General features: G+C 52.2%; 2 protein-coding genes across 2 annotated transcripts; both read left to right on the top strand.

The window, feature by feature from the left end:
• Positions 1-11,123: 11,123 nt before the first annotated feature.
• PG997_002455 (uncharacterized protein) lies at positions 11,124-11,847 on the top strand (the record flags this gene model as incomplete). The annotated part of the gene is made up of 2 exons (XM_066806770.1): positions 11,124-11,157; positions 11,258-11,847. The coding sequence occupies 2 exons, from the start codon at positions 11,124-11,126 to the stop codon at positions 11,845-11,847; spliced, it is 624 nt and encodes a 207-aa protein (XP_066674066.1).
• Positions 11,848-12,538: 691 nt separating this feature from the next.
• PG997_002456 (YDG/SRA domain-containing protein) lies at positions 12,539-14,127 on the top strand (the record flags this gene model as incomplete). Its single annotated transcript, XM_066806771.1, has 5 exons — positions 12,539-12,697; positions 12,747-12,825; positions 12,883-13,432; positions 13,496-13,780; positions 13,842-14,127. 5 exons carry the CDS (start codon positions 12,539-12,541, stop codon positions 14,125-14,127), a joined length of 1,359 nt encoding a protein of 452 aa, XP_066674067.1.
• Between the last annotated feature and the right edge of the window lie 435 nt (positions 14,128-14,562).

A 14,562-nucleotide genomic window follows, 5' to 3' on the forward strand; every position in this document is an offset into this window, starting at 1 on the left:
TTAAAAGTCCCGCCCCCAGGGGTCAACACATATGATAGGGGAGGCTTTCATGCTCTACGCCATCCTCATGCTATTATTATATTTCGGAAGCAAGAATCGCATGTGTGTAGATCGTGCTCAGATCAAGAGATGGACAAGATATAAGTAAGGCATTGATTGCACTGATGGGTTATCGCATCAGCAAAAGGTGGTCGGACTGCGGATCTCGAGAGTCCTTCCCACCTCCCACCCCCTTACATACTTTATACTCCACGTGCGTTCACTTCACACTGTAAACGCGGGTTCTATCGTGGCACAGGTCGGTCACGGCGAGAGGATGAGAGGCCCTGTCCAGTTCGACCAGCCATCCTCAGCACCCAAACAACCAAACTTCCTTCGACAACTCATAAATGCAATTACATAACTATCACAAAATAGAGACGGGACCGGCTCATTGCCTCTGCAGCTTTTGCCCAAAGTGTGTGTTATATGGGCGCTGGCATATCAAGATATACAGTATATGACATTTGCATATGTTGCTTGATCTGGTTAGTTCGGAGTTTTGTCAAAAGGCCCGTCGGCCCTGTCGACATCAGATAACAACAACATATTATTAGCATCTCCAAAACTTGCTGGTTGGGATTGTCGGCTGGACGCATGGGCCATGATCAACGGTGGAAATATCCATTGATGCTCGTGAGGTTGGTAGGAGTCTTGTCTAGGCAGGTCTTGTGTTATATGCACGTAGCCCTGGCTGGCTGGCCAGGGTTTGTGGCATCTATCGGTTTGCTCAGGCAAAATGCATTGTCGTACGTGGGTAGACTTGCTTACTACGTAGGTGGCCCTAGGCGATGAGGTGTAAGTGCTGTTGCTGCACATGCAGATAGCCTTATTAGTGTCTGGAGTAGACGAGGACGTTTTTGTTTTCTTTGCCCATCTTTACTTCACTTGACTTCACCGCCAGACTAGGTCCGTGGCTGGAGGGACTCGTTTTGGGAAATAGAGTTCAGCAATGAGTCGAGCACCTTAGAAGGAAGATTCTTGAGAGCGAAGTGCCGCCGCAAGCTGGAGTTTTAGTCGGCTGTCAGGATGCTACCCAAGCTGATATCTGAGTGGTTGAAAATGGTTGTAAATCTGACAAAGAGTGCGTACCAAGCCACGATTTCGACCAATCAGGTAACTCCATACCTGCACCCAGCCCGAAATGTTTCATCTATCAGACTGCAACTGCAACTGCAACTGCAACTGCAACTGCAACTGCAACTGCAACTGCAACTGGCGACTAATCCTCTTCGGAGGATCATACTAACAATCTCCTCCAAGAAGGAAGGACCTGTTTGTCTTCATGTTGTATTTACCCGCAGCAGAGCAGTGTGTTTGATCGTACTCTACACAGTAAGGGGACAACAACCTGCAGGGCCTGATTTGGCAAGTTCCGTCTCTAATTGCACTCGACTATCAGGTACCGTTAGCTGTCATGGGTGACTTGACTTGGTTGACACAGATCACATCTGGATATACGGCACGTGGCGAGACGTCTAGGAGCACGCCATTAAAAGAAGGGTTCGCCGTGAGACCAATGTTAGCATGTTAGAGAACACATAGCAAGCCGATGAGAAGGCGCCAGCCCATGCTGTCGATTGGTGGTGGTATCTGGAGATTTTGTTTCGGTCTGGGCTGGGCTGTATCTCCCGTGCCTAGTACGGAGTACCCGGAGACAAGACTCGACTAACATCCATGACTCGGGCCAGGCTACTGCAAATAGACAGCCACTGCCAAAAAGAGACTGCTGCGACTGCGATGTTCACTAGAACGGGTCAGGGTCAGAAGAGTCCCACCCGACCAGAACCACTTGGGCCACCGGATGCCAGGAGTTGTGGTCCCCGACTTGGGTGCAGCCGGTTTGACAGCGGATTGCGAGCAAGTCATGTCGTAGAATATGATATTAAGCATAAGCTGCTCAATCTTGTTCAAGAGTCATATCAGACCTGTAGAGTTCGAACGCACACGCACAATCTGCGCTCGAGGGCCCTCGGACTTTGACGTGTGGGGGGTTGGGAACCTTTTTTCTCCCAAGATCGTCAGCTACTTGAAGTGATGTTCCTAATTTTTGCTGTTTGTGGCTATTGTCTTACATTGTACTGTACCCTTCCCCTTCGCTCGGGAATCTCAAGCCACCAGAAACGGCGCGTCGGACTATTCTGCTGATGGCCAAACCGGCCTCCTGGTCAAGCAGGCTGGCTGTCTGGCTGTTTTGGGAGTTAGCGCACAGACAAACGAGACAAGTGGCCGAATGTTCGAACCGTTCGAATCGGGGGCATGATAGGATGGCAGGATGGGTGGATAGAGATGGGGTGATCTCATCCACCCACTTCGTCGGGAGATAAACTGCAATCTTAATCAACAGGCAAATTACAGGTCCTTTTAACGCCGTACTGGTATGTGAATACGGCACAGAAACAGCAGTTCTGGAGTTTGGTCATTGGGCATAACCACCCTGAACTTTTTATAAGATTGCCGGGAAGGGTCGGCACTATGCGAACCCATTCCGACTCTCGTTTGGAACCGCCTAACCTTAGGGAATAAAAAAGGAGGGCCGGCTTTTTCAAAAGTGCCTGGGCGAGCGAGCTGGAGGGCAGTCAATTGGACCGCGGAAACAGGTGAACAGGGGGTCCGTAAGGTTCCTGGACGCTTGGCAGCTTGGGGGGAGAGTTCTTGAGGCATCCCTGCCTGCCCTGCCTCGCAACAAGGATGAGCTATCCTCATAACTGCTTTTTGGGCATGGTACCCTTGGAGTCTGTTCATTCCTATCCTGGCCCCAAGTGCGATCGTGATTCGACAATCCCGACCTGGCACGCACTAATCTTCACTATTGGAGGAATGATCTGCACAAATTGGGCATTCGTCCACCCACAAACGGGATGTGCCAAAAGAATGCCCAGCCGAAATCAACAGAAACTTCCAATCAGCCTGTGCGGTCATTTCGAGCTATGTGTGAACTGCTATGCAGAACGGGCGTGATGCGCAACGACGACGACAGCAACGCGACAGGTATGACGCCAGTATCATCACGACGTAATGACAGAAATTGCGGGGGCACATGGTCCTATGGTCCTTGGGAAGAGGGGGGTATCGGGAGAACCATCAAATTATATGGCACATTGCAACAGCGACTGACTACCTCCAGATACGCTATAAGCTTTTTCTTGCAGAGGCCGAGCACTCCTTGGTCATTGCGAGATGTAAGAGAGTCACATAGGGAAAGAAAAGCCCGGCCATCGTGCAGGCAATATGATGCAGTCAGACTCACGAAAACCGGTCCGGGTTCCCAACATGGGACCTACACACCCTCTCTTCCAGTCATCGTTCTCGCCAGGCCCCCGGCATCCTTGAGATCTTCCTCAGCTTGCCCCCTGCCTGATGCATATGCGTGCGCAGAAGGCGTGCGTGTACTACTTTCCCAAGAGGACGATTATACCGACAGCTCGGGTCGTCTGTCGATAAACAGGTACTGCCGCCGCCTCGTATCTATGCAGGCCGCTCCGCCCCCTCAAGGAAATATTGCTCCGTTTCCCCAACGCTATTGCGCGTTCTGGGGTGCCAATCACGTAAAAATATCTGCAGATATACTAGCGAACGTTTTGCCGGCGAATCGGCATGACTTCGAGCCGATACCAGGTAGGACATACAGGTGCAGCATACCAGCTTCATGGCCGTTCTGGCCTCTTCCCTCGTCTGGATATCTGCAAGGTATATCATGTTCACTACATAATCGTGTTACACGAGAGTGAGCCAAGGATGTAATTAAAGTTCTTTATACGCAACTGACAGTACGGGTAGCCCCTTCCCTAGCACGCAAGCTGACATACGAATGGATGGAAATTTGCAAACATCACTCCAAGCCGGGGAGACCCATTTCGACATCTTGGTAAGACTCACCGGTTTGTGATGGGAGACAGAGAACAGCAGCAGTGCATGTCGGTCTACTAGGATATACGTATCATTGCAGCATGCCCTGATAGGTTAGATGTATACACTCATATCTGCCTCCAAAAGCAAGGTCATCCGAATACACGCACCACATATATTTGTCATCTATAAACTTGTTTGCCAGGACGTCGACCTGGACAGATTGGCATCAAAGCGGGCCTCATATGGATATGGACGTTTATGACATGGCAAAATCGCTCATGGGCCGAATTCGGCTGCAGACCGCCGACCTACAAAGTCTGACTCGGCTGTTTGTGATTTGTCGTTTGCGGCCCCAATCTGGTTCCAGAGCTACAGTTAGTTGAGCCGCATGTTTCAGAACCATGGATTTGGGGATCGCCAGAACATTTGGTCACTGCGTGAAACAAAATACGTCAACGGGCAGATACACTCATGTGTGTGATATAGATTGCAACGTCAGTGTGTCTGCCGACTTTGACATGTGTGGCTGCGACTCTACAAATTGCTGTTCGACTTGCGGTGTAACGCTGGCCGTCGCGATAAATATCCCGAACTAGCACTGATCGAGGCATCTCATCGTCGTCGTCCAGTCGTACCTACTTTATGTTCCCTCACCCCGCCTTTTTCTTGCAGCTGCTCCTCCATCAGGCGGCGCGACGTTGCGAAAAGACGTTGAGCTGTGAGGTAGGTACGATCCGACCGTATTATTATTAACTGATCAGCAGCCTGAAACCGCTCGCGAGGAAAAAGACCAGGGCGCCCGCTCCACCAAAAAGGCTCCGCGAGCCCGATCGCCTCATCGCTTCGCTTTTTCTCCAGACCTTGACCACGCGAAAATCGCCCGTCGAGCCAGGCCCCTACTCACTTGCGAAGAACTGCCGAGGGCAAGGCCACGCCCCGAAATCCCTGGCCCTGGACGGTCGGGGCGTTTTTCAACCACCCGATACAGCCCGGCCCACGGCTACGGGGGATATCAGGGCACTCGCCCGGCACTTCGAGAGGTGAACCCAAGCAGCGTTGCAGTGCTACGGCATGGTCAGATCTTACTTCCGGCATCCCCAACCCGAATGGGCACGCTCGCACACGCTTGGCTCTTGATTCAGTGAACTGCATGGCCTAGAGGCAGGCGAAAGCCCAAAGTACCCAGCCGACATTACATCGCGCCAATTCGCGATGCAACCTCGCCGGACGTCAAATGCAACCCGGCTGCTTATAGCGTCCCATAATAACCATACAAGAGACTCTTATACATGGCTCCGCGACACCGTGCCTCTTAATTCTCCTTTGGCCTTTTCGGCGCTTCTGTCCGTATTTCTCGTAAATGCCGCTGCCTGTTGCTCGCCTAGCATCCGGGTGTTGACTGAACGCCACCCGGAATGTCACTCAAGCCTTCTTTGCGTTGAATCAAAGCCACTGTGCATTGTAACGCTGGCACAGGTCACAAGCAAAACTGACTGCAGCTCTTTCGTTCAGCCTCGACCGGACGGACACTGCAACCCCGCGATATCAACGCGCTAGGGTTAAGCTCACCATCGCCATCACATGGCTCCCCCTAGTAGGAATGGGAACTCCGTCCGTCTCTCGTGGAGATACATTCTTAGAAACATGCACTGCGACTTACACTATTCACGCTACGATCTTTTTTCCGAACTAAAGTCGCTCAGGCTGCTCGAGAAAGACGCCATGCCTAGAACAGCTGGCGGCAGACTACAATAGGTGTAGTAGTAGAACCCCAATCTTCTGGAATGTCGGCTTCCGAGCTAACATCCGCGCCGTTTACACGCCGTCCTTTCTAGGCGCAAGGACCCTGATTTCCCGGAGAAGAGGCTTGACGCAGACTAGGAGTTCCTTACACATTTGACGCCGTTGCCGACGACGATCCTCCTGGTCGCGCAGTAAAGGGCCGATATGAAAGAAACGAGAGCCAACGCCGCTTAGCTACTCCTGGCAGGAAATGTATCGCAATTTTCTTCGGTTCACCTGAAATAGGAATGCCCTGCAAACCAGCCTTGAAGCCAGCTGTGCCACTTGTCTGCTCATGGTCGTGTCATGGGGTTTCATGTTTGGGGTACCGAGAGAGGTGGCCTACGCGACTGACGAGTGTCGTCCTATCATGGCCCCGGAAAGCCACTAATAAGCCCGACACTCTGGTATCTATCTGCCGCCGGCGAGCACCCGTTCGATCTCAAGACGATTTAGTCGTGGACTCCAGCATGGGATGAAACCATCTCGAGATGTGCATTGCCTTGTTTTTGCTTTTCAGCTGAGCTGACCATATTAAGACACCCATAGCGGGATCGTATGAGGCTTCAGATGAAGCTGTATTATTTTTTCCGGCTGACTCGTTTCGTTCCATGCAGCAGCGACCAACCGTCACCGAGCTATATTCAGCTCCATGCGCGGACCTGCGAGAGCCCGGGTCTGGCGCTCCGTATGTGGCTTGTTTCAGCTATTTCGATCGCGGCAGTCGGCAGAGAGAGACGGCGTTGGATCCAGGTAAGGATGAGGGGCGGTCAGGAGAGGCTACCTAATCTATTCCGACATGTTCTTTATATTCGTCCTGCTGCCACGAGCTATCGTTTCAGATGACCAAACAAGGCCCGCACTCTCACGAACTCCCCTAACCCAGTCGTCGGTTTTCTAGGTATGGATGGAGACCATCTAACCTTTTTCTTTGCGATCTACAAAACGCTTGGCTCATCAGGAACTTGCACCCGAAAGATCTCCAGAGCTTGTTGGGGTCGTTTCCGCCGCTACGTGCGCTGTAAGTTCCGACGTCAGGTCGGTCTATCATTTTTTCTTTCTTTGTGCCCCATGCAAGCACGCGGGCGCGCCGCACCCACCATAGGTATGGAAGTGTGATAAATCATTTCGCGGGCTAGCCCGACCGCCTTATGTTTGCTTTTGATATCTTTCCGCTGTGACTTTTGTGATGAGTGAGGAGGGGGTGGGTGCGTAGTGGGGGGGGTTGTCGGAAAAGCACAGCACACGTCGTCGAGTGGACATTGAAGCAACAAAAAGTGAGTGTACTTACACCAGAGGTTTCTTTTCTGAGCCACGTTCGGATACCGACGATGACAACTTACCCACGGATTCGGCGACTGGGAACGAATCACCTTCCAAAAATGGAGCGAGAGGATGGGCACGAATCCATCCGTCACTTCACCTCCTTCCTGCAATAAGCAACAGTACCCTGCGGGCCAGCCCAAGAACCACGGAACAGGAAGGTCTGGATTGGGACGAGCTGGAGTGCATAAGCAACAACGCGACGAATCTGGCTTCAGGGATTCCATTCCCAGGCCACCGGGACCACACGCATGATGTTGTGTCGAGTCGGTCTGTCGGTCTTTTTTGACGCGATACCCAGACAGCGCGCCTCTTTCTTTCTGACTGGTTCTGACGACCCGACTGCCTGTTCAATGACTAACTAGAAGCTGGCTTGCGGCGCGAAACAAAAACAAAACCTGTCGGCTGCATCTGCTCGTCCGAAGATCATTCGAGTCGGTCAAGACTCCCGACCCAAGATAGCCTGAGGTGGGTTTCTTTTTTCTTCTTGTCTTTTCGTGTTGGTGTTTTGTGTGTACACTCAAACAGTCTGTCGCTACCGTCAGTCGTTGGCACCACCAGGATATCCATTTTCACGTTTTCCCACGTTGTCGTCCCCAAACCTTCTGCCCAAACCCCTCCACTCCCCCCCTCTCGTGTCTTTGCTTTTTCCTTGTCAAAGCGGAGCCTCACGATGGTCTTCCCACTACCAGCGTTACATTCGCGGACACCGCGCATGGGGCCCGAGTGGGCTGTGGACAGGCTCTTTTGTAATTTTGTCCTTTCGCGATCCCTCTGCGCGATCCACAAACGCTCGGGGAATATATGGGAATCCTGGCACACCATGTTTTTTTATCTTATGTTCCGTTCCAGCAGCAAGACCAGCCAGATCCAGCCAACGAGCTCACTGGCCTGCCTTTGCCTTGCCTGTAACATTGGGAAAACAAACGTTGCAGACCTCGTCGTCTCTCCCTCTACAGCATCCTTCTCCTCCTCCCCCTGGCCATTTGCGGTGGAGCAAGGTGACTTAGGTAAGGAGGAGCCAGGAATCCATGCTGCCATGCCACCATGCCTGCTGCGTCGTCGCAACGCAGACCGTGAGTGAACGAACCTGGCCGAGCGCACTCCGCACCACTCTTATTGCGACCGTAGCTGTGTGTCCAATGCCCAGTGCGTTCCCTTTCCACACCCAAAATGATACGATGGTCTGCTGGGGTTACTTCGGCTCTGGCCGAAGCCGTGTGCGGTGCGGCATGTGCTTGTGCTTGCCTATCCTGCCTACCCTTCGAAGCGAAGCAAGCAAACACAGGCATCTCGGCAGATTAATGAGGCCAAAGCGAAGTGGTAGATCACGCGCATCGATTTTCGGATTTTTACATCGTGCGGCTGTGCCCTTGCTAGCAGCAGCCAGGCTGATGTGATGAAGATTGACCATCCCCGTTCAAATTCTTGCCTCTGGCCCTGCCAGGGCCTGCTGCTGTTCCCTGTGAAGGAGCACGTTCTGTCTAGTCATCATCTCCGGCATATGATGACACGAAGGGGGAAAAATCGATAAAAGTCCTTGCACAGAGGAGAATAATCCTCATTCGGCGACCCTGGCAGCCTGGGCTCCTGGGCGCGCAGGGCCAAACAGCTGGGGTCCCCTTTCGTGCACTAGGATCGACAGCGATGCTTCCTCCGGTCCAATCGGCTTGTGAAACCTATTCCTACGTTCAAAACTTGACGTTGGCGATTATGCTTAATCGGGGGTTGGATGCGAACCAAACGGACGCAGCTGGACTTATCATCCTTCCAAGCGTCCAAATCCCGCCTGCATCACCGTCCTCCACAATGGCAGCAGCTACATATGTACGCATACATACATATAGCATGATTTGTTCTCAGCTTACATACATATGTGGCCTCTTTGGGGATGGGGAGGGGAGGGAGGGGCCAGAAGGAATGAGGAACAAGCAGGCAAGGCAGATAGACATGTGATTCCATGATACTAGATATTCCGATTGGAAGGAACCAGCCCTACAACCACGCAGCAGGATTCCACGATGATTCCACTGTAGCGTGGGGATCTGATGGTTTACGTGTGTATACGCAACCTACCGGACGTATTACCACCTGCTGTCCCAGCTCCGTAAATGGACGTTGAGGCGCGCCTCCCTGGCCAATCGTGCCGCCCCTCCCCCTCCGCTGGATCTGACATGCGCCAAAAAAGCCCTCCGTGAAACGTTTGTTGGGGCGATGGTTTTGTTCGATGGAGTCCGGGTTCTGTTCCCGGGGGGCTCCTCCCCTTTTCTTACTTGCGTCTTACCGTACTGTAGTCTTGCCTTGAATTTTTGGGTTGCAGTCGCTTCGCAAGACATACATACGCATGTACGCACCGTCACTGCTCCTCCCTTACCTCCTTTTTCTTATAGCAGCATCGTGGTGCTGTACATGGGGTATGGTAGGTAGTATTAGATATGCGTGCAACTCAACTCCGAATGTGACAATGGCACGTGGGACTTTTTATCTCAAGATGGTAGCCAGCTCGTCCATAGCGTAGCAAAACTGCTTGGACCGCAAAGCCTTACTGCTGTCCGCCTGGAAAAATATCAGCTGTAACGAAACTGATATTTCTACTTGGACTATAACAGAAGAGCTCGCCCCTCCTTCCTTCAAGTAGTTCGTTTCCAAAGGTGAAGCAAGCATGTGCCGACCGGTCTACCAGCTATTGTGTCCCTGGTAATCGGGCATAGCGTGCCCCCTCCTCGTGGCGTATGTACATACGGCCGTTGGTCGTTCGGTGGCCTGTTCCGAGACCAGATCTGACCATGCAGCTGATCTACATACTGCTTTCCAGCAGGAGGTGGCGTATGGGCGTTCCTGTCACCGCGCGCGTGGGGGGTTCAGCTCTTTCAGGAACGACAACGCTCTGCATGCATGGCGTCCGTTATAAAGAGGGAGACAAAAAGGAAACGGTGCAGGACGAAACGAATCGCAGCAGCCGAATCGAGAGGTTCTACGCCACATGCAATGGCTGAATATATTTTGGAAGACTGTGGTGGGCATGGCGTATAGAGCGATCAAAAGTGGTCAAGAGTCAACGAAGGTGTTATGGCGCACGTGACTGGCTGGATTATTGAACGCCTCACGGATGATCCGAACAAAGGAGGTCCCGAGGGATTGGGCAACCAGGACCAACGACAGCTTGATGATTCTTAGAAGCGGTGGAAAGAAGCCGCTAGCCCATGATTAGTATTGAAGAATCAAATTGAACAGGCAGCTTCGCGGTTCGTGCTCCGGTAACACTTTAGATCAGATGTCGACATCTGCCAGAACGAGATGTGTAGCCAAGATGAGAAACTTAGCGATGCTGTGCCATCAGGGGTCGGTTTATGCTCGCATCCATCCAGTCTTCTGCTAGCGATAAGGTTCCCATCTGATCCTGTCTCGATAGCTTCGCATGCTGAACTCTGCGAAGAACTAGCAGGACCCTTGTCAAACGCTCATCCGGATGCTGGTAGCTGTCGTACGGAGTTTGCGTTGGACGATTAGGTGGCCCTGCAGCTTCCCATCGGGATCAACTGACTGTGCCTGGATACGATGCCTCATAAGATGGGATGCCATCGCATCTAACGTCGATGGAGTTTGACAAAGATCCTGTACAGAGGATTAGTTGGGAACACCCAAAGCGAAAAGCATACCGTGTCAGATGCAGATGACGATACGTCCTCTGATTGAGGTTATTCGCAAAAGCATGTGTCAAGAGGCGCAAACGAAGTACCGATGGCGGGACAAACGGGAGGAGGCAAGCAAACAAACATCTAGTAACGTCAAGTTTATTTCGCGCCTCACCTACCTCTTCAGTCGTCAATTGACCGCGAGTAGGCTCTGTCTTTCTTGATTTACACCTCTCGCGGTCCACGAGAAACCACAATCAACGTTCTCGCATTCCCAGTAAGCCAAGAACTTCGGGGAGTTTGTGACTTGCTGCAGCAAAAGTGATAATCGCCATGGCCAGTATGCTTCCAGTCCTTCGGGTAACCCGGTGGCTTCTTCCGCTGCTTCTATTGTTGGTTGGAGGCGCATCGGGTACTGGAAACTGCACGTCGGAACAGTTCTGGTGCCAGGATCGATGTGGTTCGTATCTTTACGGCGATACATGCTGCATGATGCCCAGCGGCGATTATAACCTATGTGGAAATAGTAAGTCGCTCGTTGCCCATGCTCATACACACACACCTCTCTCTCCCCGAGACGAAGGTACTGGTCCCAGCAGTAGCGATACGATACTGAGCCCTTCTAGGCACAAGCTGCTGCGGCAATGGATGCTGTCCATCGGGTTTCATCTGCAATGTGGCGGACAACTACAGCTGCCTGAAGTACACCTCAGTCGTCCAAAGCCCAATCGTTACCGCATCATCCACCACATCGTCAGGCGGGTACGCGGCCCCGCCGCCGCCCTCCGCGACCGCGTCCATCATCGCGCTGGCCCTGAGCTCGATCCACTGCAACGACGAGTCCGACTTCCCGGGCCACGGGCCCATCCAAGGGAGTAATGTGCAGCTGGGCAGCCAGCAGGCGTGCATGAACACGGGGCTGACGGAGGACGAGATGTACGACGGCAAGGCGCCCATCACCTACAGCGCGACCATCAGCAACGTGCCGTACTACTTCGCCATCAGCTGGGTCAGCGGCTGTAAGACCACCGTCGACAAGGCGAGCCCGGCGCGGCCCCTGAACCAGACGTCCAAGGACACGCCGGGCCACGACCTTGTTTGCACGGAGCTGCTGTACGATAACTGGAACAACTGCACCGGCAACGGCGGGGTGGGCGGCTATGTGGACGCCGGGTGCTTGAGGTACAACTTCACGCCCACAGCGAACACTTCTTGATGCGAGCGATGTTCGTGGTCTCCTGGCTAATGGGGTGGTAGTGGTGGCCAAGCAAGTTAATGATGTAGCTAATCGTCAAATCTCACAAGGAAGAATGCCAAGTTTGATGCGAAACAAGAATAGGGGCCCTCAAATCCAATTGATACGAAATTCACTCTAGTTACCAGATTTTTTCAAGTTGAGGTGTCCTATCTTCGAGATTTTGTGGCGTTGAACAACATGATTTTTTTTGGCCGATCATTGACGATGCGTTGTGCTAGATGTCTGAAAAAAAGGACGTGTCATGACATCAGTTGTGTGGTATCATCAAGAATAGGAAGGGGCGCCCAATGAAGAAGGCACATCTTGCAGAATGCTGCCAGAAAGGGATGGATGACTCCTTCTCTTTGTTTCTTCAACTCTGGCAGCGGTCTGGGCCGCTCAGAATGTCTTTGTCCGGAAGGCTGCCCATTTGTGCCATGCTCCTCACAAAGAATCCTAGATATTCGTCGTCCATATCGATACATTCTTTTCAGAATTATACCTCCTCTTCTTGGCTGTTACAGAGAAGATGTCTGTTTGGGCGGTCTAGCGGCAGACCCAAGATACCTCCTCCTTGGCTCGCGCCCAACCTAAGTCATCGTGGCATCGACGCACAAGAACACGCCCTTCTCGATCATCCAGTGTACCTGACCGACAGCATCGAGTCAAAATGAGCAAACTAGAAAGATTCGCTCTGACGAATCGTCACAGCACCAAATCGCGCCGAGAACGACCGCTCCCGAAGCCCAGACCGGCCCCCTTACAATCGACCGACGATGCCAGCTCACGGTCACTGTTCGGAAGACAGAAGGACCTTATTATGAACCAAGTGGGTGATTTCAGTACCCGATATTAGGTACAATCTGACCTTGCCGTAGCTTCTGAGTCCGAACATTCGACACTTCAGTTTTGATGGAGCCGGCTTACCATTTGCCAGAAGATCGCCATCCCCGAGAAGTAGGTCCCGCCTACGAGTACACAATTTTTCGACCATACTGACACTGGACTCTGCAGCATCTTCCAATGAATCACTGAGCTCCGACGTTGGTATTAGACCTAAGTGGGACAAGAACACGTTGTTGAGCCTGTCTGACAGAGCGCGGCATGCAATGAAGTATGAGAAAAGCCTCGAAACAGAAAACACCAACCTCAAGAACTTCTTGGAGGACGCCGTCAGGGATGAGATGTACACCGACCCTGCCTTAACCTTTGCTTGCATCGAATATGCCCACCTCGACAAACTGCTCGAGGATGTGATAGAATTCGCCCGGTTGCTCAAAGACACGAATTATGCAACGGTCCTGCACTTGGGATACTGGGTAATGGTGGCCCAAGTTGACAAGCTGCAAGACCTCGCCTCCAAGCTGCAAAATGCGTGGAGACAGCGTTTCCTCGAACAATACCTCCTCATCGACAACCACCGCATGAAAGACCTAGTAAGGGTCGGTCGATTAAGAGAGGTCTCATTCAACAACGACCTGTCCTACGAAATAGGGAAATGGCAAACCAAGGAAACAAATCCAATCTCCGAATTGGAAGGCCGCTTGCAGTTCGAAGCCGGACAGTGAGTATATGCAGCCTCAACCCCTTTGAGGAGCTTGGGTGTATCTTGCTGACCGTGGTAAAGCTGGTGGCTCAACCTAGCTTGTGCCCAACGCGATGGTATCGTCACAAGTTCGGTCGAGGAGCCCACGAGCGGTCGATATGGAATCACCACACTGCCACTTCTCACGGGCAGGGAAGAAGTCATATATGAGAATGGATCCGAACTCACCAAGTACATACGATACGGCCGTTCGTCCGATATGCACATACCTCTGATCTCGCAGGTCGGGAAGAATATCCGAGTTCTCAGGGGCTATCGTCTGAGGAGTATATATGCCCCCGAAGCGGGCATCCGTTATGAGGGCCTGTATGTTCAATTGGGGTCCAACAGGATATCAGTATAACGAGGACTGACTGATGATCTGCAGATATACCATCCGGCAGTACGGCACGAAACTAGACATCGTGTCAGAGACCTATCGCCTCGAGCTAAGACTGCAACGGGTGCTGGAGCAACGGCCAATGGATGAGCTGAAACGGACCCCGCAACCTTCACAGCTTGATGACTGGGCGCTGTACGAAAAATTGGAGGGCAACGAGATGAAGAGGATTGGCAATGCCAAGTATATGGAGTGGAACATCCAGAAGGAAGAAGATAGGCTGGACAGAGAGAGTTGGAGAAGGGACTGCGAGTTCAGGGCATCGTTCTCCTAGAAGCTGAAGATGTTCCGATACGAGTGGAAGGGTGAGCGAACCAGTGGCGGATGGTACTGAGTTCAGAGCGTCTTGTCCTGGAATGACCCACGCCCATTTGGAAGCAGATTGTGAGGCCAGGGGATCGTCGGATCTCAATGAAGCCAGATCAAGTCCAGTCAGTTGCTTGTTGAAATGCCTTGGTCGCAAGACGGCAATCGAGCTCAAGAGGGCAACTGCCGAGTTGGGTTGTGGCTGTCAGTGGGGCTCCTTCCTATTGGTATAAACTTCGTCAAGTAAACTTGGTGAGGGTTTGGCCACCTGTGTTTTTGGACCGAAATAGCCTTTCGGGATCAAATATTTATAAAACCACATGTGATCACCGAGAACCTGCAAATACCACTGAGAGTGTCAGTCTCGTCCGCCGTTACACTGCCGTTCCGTGTTGCAGATATG

Source organism: Apiospora hydei, assembly GCF_038363865.1.
Source record: "Apiospora hydei strain CBS 114990 chromosome Unknown utg000003l_segment0_segment0, whole genome shotgun sequence".
Classification (NCBI taxonomy): domain Eukaryota; kingdom Fungi; phylum Ascomycota; class Sordariomycetes; order Amphisphaeriales; family Apiosporaceae; genus Apiospora; species Apiospora hydei.